Source organism: Wasmannia auropunctata, unplaced genomic scaffold (genome assembly GCF_000956235.1).
Source record: "Wasmannia auropunctata unplaced genomic scaffold, wasmannia.A_1.0 LD335728.1, whole genome shotgun sequence".
Classification (NCBI taxonomy): domain Eukaryota; kingdom Metazoa; phylum Arthropoda; class Insecta; order Hymenoptera; family Formicidae; genus Wasmannia; species Wasmannia auropunctata.
This window is the reverse complement of record NW_012027162.1, coordinates 193796-201339: the sequence shown is the minus strand read 5'-3', so window position 1 is coordinate 201339 and position 7544 is coordinate 193796. Positions and strand designations below refer to the sequence as shown.

At 39.5% G+C, this 7544-nt stretch overlaps 1 protein-coding gene across 1 annotated transcript in view; it reads left to right on the top strand.

The window, feature by feature from the left end:
* The first annotated feature begins 1174 nt into the window (after positions 1-1174).
* LOC105456296 (Down syndrome cell adhesion molecule-like protein Dscam2) overlaps positions 1175-7544 on the top strand; it is a 28118-nt gene continuing 21748 nt past the window's right edge. The window contains exons 1-2 of the mRNA XM_011700242.1: positions 1175-1241; positions 1563-1883. Coding sequence (XP_011698544.1) covers positions 1175-1241; positions 1563-1883 — 388 coding nt within the window. The remainder of the gene's footprint in view (positions 1242-1562; positions 1884-7544) is intronic.

Here is a 7544-nt window from a genome sequence, read left to right as displayed (position 1 = left end):
AATTGGCAGAGATTTATGGGAAATTGTTTCCCCGATACGCGCGCGCGTGCTTGCCACTGTTCCGAAAACTATGCGGGATTATTGCTGCAGCGAGAGAGATAGAGAGAGAAAACGATTTGTGGATGCGCATTCCATCGCGAAAGTAAGATTTTGCGACTGAAAGTAGACGGCAAACTTGAAAAGTTCAATGTTGTAAATGTACCCCTGGTCTTTAAGTGCCAGATTGAAATTTCAAAGAAGTCGTAAAGTCCGCTCGAATTTTAAACATGTACGCTTTCGTTTTTATTAGATTGTTGCGAGAGGTTTGCTCCTCTCTCCATCTTTGTTAAAGTCCATTTGTATATTAAATATAGCCAGAGAAGGCTAAAGTTCTTTGAGTAGGGGTTGAAAAATTTTTGTCCAGATGAAGAAAAGCAGGAGGCAATTTTGCCCCTTCAGTTTTACTAAAATTTCGTTTCCAACTTTGTCTTGACGGATATGGCAAACAGTTTGCGCCAATTTAATATTTCACTCGCTTTATAAAAACCTCCGCCCCTCCTCAGCATCGTTCGTAACTCGAAGTCGGTTTTTGGTACATCTCTCATTTGACTGGATTCTTAATCCATATTTCGATTTTTTTTTAATATTATACACGGAAAGAACAATTTTGCTGAATCTAGATCTGAAAATAATTTTTGTTCAATAATCAAAATAATTTTGTGCGAAAGTCAAAATGATTGCTAGAATATCAAAACGTTTTATAGCAATGCTTATCAGTTTTAACATTCCAACAAATTATTTTGATAATTCAACAAAAAATTATTTTCAGATCTGTTTTTAGCAAAATTTTTAGACCTTTCACCAAAATCGTTCTTTTCGTGTACAACAAGTTGAACTTTGATAACTCGAATCTCAAGGGAACAGTTTTCTTTTGTTTTGTTCTGAACATTTTTAGATACGAATGATACGATTAACGTTAAGCCCCATCTACATAAGTCGTAAACGCACAACGCAAACGCAAACGCGGAGAAAAAAAATAGAACGAAACATAAAAAAAAAAAAAAAAGAAAGAAAGAAACGTCCGCGTTTGCGTTTGCGTTTTGCGTTTTGCGACTTATGTAGATAGGGCTTTAAACTTGATGTTGCCGCTTTTCGTGCAAGCCAATTATATGATCACGTAATTTTGACGCTAAAAATGAGCGTCGAGTGTCAGCATGAAAGAGCACCTTATATAGAGGTTTTCAAGCACAGAAATAGAAATAGTACAGAAATCTGTGTTTTCAAGTAGAGGTTTTGAGTTATCAATTGAGGTTCGACTGTATTATTAATTTTTATTCGATTTTAATTATTTATCAATAGTGTCTCTTTAAAGAGTATAAAGAACACTTTAGCTCTACTAATAAAACTACTCTAAATTTGCCGGCATAAAATACTTAGAGGAGACATCATTTTAAATTTCAGATAAGGGCTAGAATCAACAGCGAAAAAATTCCACATGTGTATTTTTACTCGCGTTTCGTTTCGCACAAAGGAAACCGTTCTTCTCTCTCTGACCGCGTTTCGCTCTGCTCCCTTTGTTCCAGGACGAGGAGTGGTGCTGGACAGCCAAGGGCCGGTGCTGGTCTCGGAGCCGCGCTCGAGCGTGGAGTTCTCGAACGACACCGGGGCGATGATCCACTGCTCGGCCCACGGCAGCCCGTCGCCGCGGATCGACTGGCTGATGGGCGACGGCTCGCCGGTCCTGCCGATACCGAACATCCGTGAGATGCTGGTGAACGGCTCCATGTACTTCCTGCCGTTCGGCGCGGAGAGCTACCGGCACGACGTGCACTCGGCCGTCTATCGGTGCCAGGCGTCGAATAGCGTCGGCAAGGTGCTCGGCCGTGAAATCACGGTGAAGGCCGGTAAGAGAGAAAGCGCCTCCTTTATTTCTCGCCCGACTCCCTCGATCTCTCTCTCTCTTTCTCTCTCTCTCTCTCCCTCGCGTCTCCTCGGCTTTCTTCCACCCGATTGATCCTTCAACCATCCTTTAATGCCCGCCCGCCCGGCTACGATAGCAGCGGGAAAAAAGACAAGGTGGACCACCGTCGCGCAAACGACGGCGTGCCGTGACATGCAACCTTACGAGCTTCACGTGCGACCTTGAATTCCCGCTCAAGTCAAAAATCGCCAACTTATCGTGTGTCTACACTGACGCTGCCTTTAGCGGCGTTATACGTACAGCCCAGTTTGACTTGATTTTTAATCTATAATAATATTTCGATTTGTTTTACTATATTTTTACTCGATTTTAATTATTTGTCGATTGAATCTCTAAAGAGTAAAGAATACTCTAGCTCTACTAGAGATGTAAAAAAAAACGTTTTTTTTTTCTAATAAGAAAAAACATTAGAAAAAAATGTGTTTTATTTCATTGAAAAAATACAAATTTGGTTTTTTTTCTAATTCCGATAGCACGTTTAATTAATTGTAAATAGTAATTATATAATTATATAATTAATTTTAATGTGATCTACATTTAACTTTTATAAAAGGAGAATTTTTTTTATTCTTTTTCTAAACAGCTTTTCCTTAAGTAGAATTTATTATAACTAGTACATAACAGGCGCGCGCGAAGCGCGCGCTGCATATTAAACCCTATACATTTTCCAATAACATTTATACCAATTTACATTTTAATTAAACAAATTTTAATAAGTTTTGAAAAAAAAATTTAAAAAAAATAGACGTTTTGACCAGCCATTTTAAAATAAAATCACGATTTTTTAAAAAATAGCCACATAATCTGGCCTTCATTTTTCAGATGAGCCCAGAAAGAAGTCGATATCTTTACTTTTCTGAAAGATATGAATTTTTAAACATTGGGGAAAAGAGGCTTCAATGCAGCTGATAACATAGCAATTTTAAGATAGGATTATTCATTGAAGTCCTTGCTTTAAAATATGTTTCAGAATCAATATATTGACTTTTTCGTTCTGCGTAAAGGTTAAAATGATGATAATTTAAATCTACTATCTATAAAATAAAAAATCATGAAAAATTAACTTATATTAAGCAAAATATAGATATTAAATAAATAGCTGAAAAAAACAAAATTTTGAAAATAAAACGAGGCTTATGTTTTTTTTCTTAAAAAAATTTATTTTATGAAAAAAAGAAACAATTTGGTTTTTTTTCTATTTACATCTCTAAGCTCTACCAATAAAGCTACTCTAAATTTACCGACGTAAAATTTAAATAGTTCAGACAAAATGAACATTTCAACAATTGCACAATTATTTTCGCGTCGCTGCTTCAGTAAGCATGAAAGCGCGATCCGCGCCAAATAACACGGTGAAAACTACGGCATCCATTGGGGCCCCGGACATGTTAAAATTACACGCGGGTTCCCTGAAAAGTTGCGGGCGGGCGCATAACTCGTCGGAAGCACCGAAGTTTCACGCGCCATAAACATGCCGCGATTTGAAAATCCTAGAGATCTCGTTTCAGTAGTAAATAACACAACCGCGAGAATTGTTCGCGCTTCAAGATGCGCCAAGATCCACCGCCGGATGTTTTTTTTTTTTACCTGGCGGAATCTCGAGTCGTCCTGGCAAGGTTCAATTCCTAATAACAAGATCTGATGCATTGATGATCAGATCAACAATTCATAATATTCTAGGCTACTCATATTCATACGTGATACGTATTGATGGAATCTCGTACATGAGATTGTAGCCATAAGAAATATCAAAACTATTCTCTATCGTTGAAATATCCCGTCGGAAGTTCTTCCAACGTCAACCGAAATTCCCCGCAATTTTCGAGCACGACGACAATTGATCGGCGCGTTTCGCGCCGTCGTAAAAATTCGTTATCTGAAATCCCCCGTTCAAACGCTCACTTCTCGGATGTATTTAACGTCAATGCCCGTGACGGTGGAGCAGCTCGTAATTCGTTGCGGGGCTGAAAGTTGGACGATCAATTTTGCGCGTTTTCGAGTGCCGCGCGCGAGGTGCACGCCCCTCCCCAAGACGGAAAAATCAACAGTCTCCGGCATTATCAGATCCGGCGCCCGACCCACCCGCCTCGCCGCGCCGGGCTAAAATGTAATCGACCGTTCTACGGAATGACGTTTTAAACCCCACGACTTCGGGCGCCGCAGGGCGGGCAAGAATGATCGTGCGCTCGGGCAGAGCCAAGCCAACTACATTTATCGCCCGCGTGCCCTCCTCTTTTCCACTCGCTTTTCCCCCATCTGCCGTCGCCGCCTTGGCAAATGGATGGCACTAAACTCACGCTCGCTTATAGCTAACAACCCGCGCCAAGATCCGAGACCTCGCGGACTCGCCGCCAAAGTACGTATACAGGGTGCGTTTATATGCACGTGTACAAATTGCTCTGAAGATGACGGTAAGAAATAAAAGCTGTAGAGAGAGAGAGAGGAGGCATAAAAATAAATTTACTAATATACAGGATATCCGGTACTCACAATTAGTGATAAACCACTTATAAATGCAGGTAGAGTGGGCTAAACTGAATCGAAAAGTTCTCTACCATTTTGCGGTCTTCACAATAGTTATCGAGATACTAATCATTTAAAAAAGAAGAATTTATGCCAAGTATACATATATAAAAAAGTATCGTATACATTATATCTTTCCTAAATCAAAAATGTTATTTTAACAAATAAAAATTGTCCAAAAACAAATATGCGGTCATACAAGTCGCCAAGTATTTGATTAGACATAGAAACAACAATATTTTATTTCAAATTAAAAATATTTTTTTAATAAACCGTTTAAACCATCCAAAAGTACATGCCATTGTCTTTTCAAATAATTTTAACTTTCATAAAACAGGTTTAAAGTGATTAAAATGACTAATTGTTTAAGAAAGACATAATATACAAAACTTTTTTATATTTTTAGCGTAATTTTTTTTTCTTTTTTTTGTTTGTTAATGATTATAGTATCTTGATAACTATTGCGAAGATCGCAAAATGGTAGAAGACTTTTTGATAGAGATAGTTTATAGTCCACTCTACCTGCCCACAAATACTTTACCACTGAGTACCGGACACTCTGTATATATTAAAATAAGTCGACAGAGTTATTATAATTTTACAATTGTTAATTAATGGGACGAGGGTTATAGATTAACTATTTTCTCTCTCGCGCAAAAACTCCATAATTTTCCGCCGTTAATTGCACTTAATGGGGACGCGCGTTTGTAATTTTTATAACTGCGTGCAATATTTTACACACAGGCCGCCACGCTACGCGATTTTTTTGACACTTTCACAGCGTAATTCTTCTCAATTAGCCGCGCGAAATTTATCGCCGCGCGCGCGCCGTAAGTAGAAACAGACCGCCGTATATTTCGGTCAGGCGCGAAACGGGAACTCCCCGGCCGGAGGAAATCCACCGAGCTGAGATATCGGCGAGCGAGGGTTTCGCGCGACGAAAGATCGGGAGCGCGTCGGTTTTACGAGGAATCGACGGTACGTTCCTCGGCCATGTCCGATGTGTACATAATGCTGCGCGCGTGACGAACGCGCGCGATTTCGTCGCCTTCCGCTTTGCCGTTGAAGATCCGCCGAAGAGAAACGCGCTTGTCGCATTTAGCGAGTCGCGCGAATCGGAAGATTCTCTTGGGAAGAAAATTCCACTGAAACCCAGGAATTGCAGGGGAGAGAAGGGAAGGAAGTGGATTATCTGTTGAAAGGGTGGACGCGGCAAGGAAATCGCGAAGGTATCGCGAACGTTGCGAAGGCAGAGTGCTAATTTTACCGAAACTGTCACTGTAAAAGACCGCCGGTATTTGCGAGAACAATCGAGGTCGGCGGGGAAAAACACCAAGTGCCGAGCTGCAACGTTAATAATGCGCACCTTTTAGCGTTAATGCGTCTCGCTGCAGTTTCTTTAAAAATGTTAATTAACGATAAATGCTTGAAAGCTTAGTGGGTGGTAAACAGCATGAGTGATAAGAGAGCGCGTGAATGTACGTACGTCCGCGTATTTACATGTCCCTGGTGTAAACCGTCCATTATCAAATGAAAAGTTTTCTGGAATAATGTCAATGATGAAAGGATTCTACTCGGATGATTTTCTTCTCGCAAATTCTGACGTAATACCGTTAATTATGCTTGCAGTCGAATTTGGATTATTAATTGCGCGATTGCTTAAAAACTGTATTTATTTCTATCATTTAAAAATTTAAATACATTAAATCCTCAATATAAGCCACTCGTTTTTATTTAAAATAGACTGTATTAAGGATAGATCTATATACATATATAACGAGCAATAAAAGGTTGACGTATAAAATATTTATGACTTATTTACTTACAATAATGTTATAAAATTGACAGACATTTCGTCTATATTATTTAGTTCTCTTTGACTGAAAAAACAATTATAGATAAAAGATAAAACACATAATAGAAGAAAATATTATTAGGTACATTTTAGCACAAACTACAAAATTAGCGAAAATCACACCAATAGTCAAATATTAAAATTAACGTAACTCATAATAAATAATAATAAACACATAATAATAACACATGCATGGCAAGTCAATTAAATAGATTGTCAGTGATATTCAAGATTAAATTGAGGAGGCGTTTTCATCATTTGAAAGCGAGAAAAAGTAGAGTCACGAGAATAAAAAATGAGTTATCTGCAATTGTCAATATTGGTGGATATCCATTTTTATTTAAATTAAAATATATATATATAACAGCAATAAAATAAAAAACTAACGGTAATTTATATCACACGAATACATTAGATGTACAATTTATTTAATTACATTATTTAAATTTATTTGAAAAAACAGTCGAACCAATATTATTTATATTAAAAACTCGGCTGTTCACTTTGCCTTTAAATTTGTAATTCGTCGATAATTTCGAAAATAAGATAAATCTTACAGAATAAAAAAAAATCCGATTCTGGCTTTGTCGAATACGAAATACGCTCGCTGTGCGCGAAACACACGCGGCATTATTAATCACGCGGACAGCACAGAAACGGTCGTCTTCCGATCCCGGAAGCTCGCCCGGGATAGGAATATTCATCACTCGCAATCCGACATTGCTTATAGGAACCAGCCTCGATATATCGTCGCGCGACATATATACCACTTCTACCATCTCCTTAAACCGTCATATATCCGCGAACCTCCGCTTCCTCATCTTCGTCCTCGCCTCTGCGGGGAACAGGAGGAGGGGCGGGAGGGAGGGGGAAGGAGGATTAACATGCATCGCGATCGTCGACGCGGCGAGAGATCCGTCACGATGAAGAGGAAATTTCGTCGGGAGGAGCTCGTAGACTCAAGCCTGCCCGCCGAAATCGTCGAAATGGTCGGAATTGAAGCGACGAGAATCCGCGGGTGGGCGCGGGGCGCGAAACGTCGCGAGGTTGTTGCGCGTCGAAGGGGAGAGAAAGAGAGAGAGAGAGAGAAGAGGCTCTTCTCTTCCGGGACCGTTCCTTTCCATTTTTCCGGCGGTATTCTTGCGGATACGACATTCAGTTTTCACGGCGATATAATCTTTTTCTCCTCCTTCTCTTCCCCCCTCC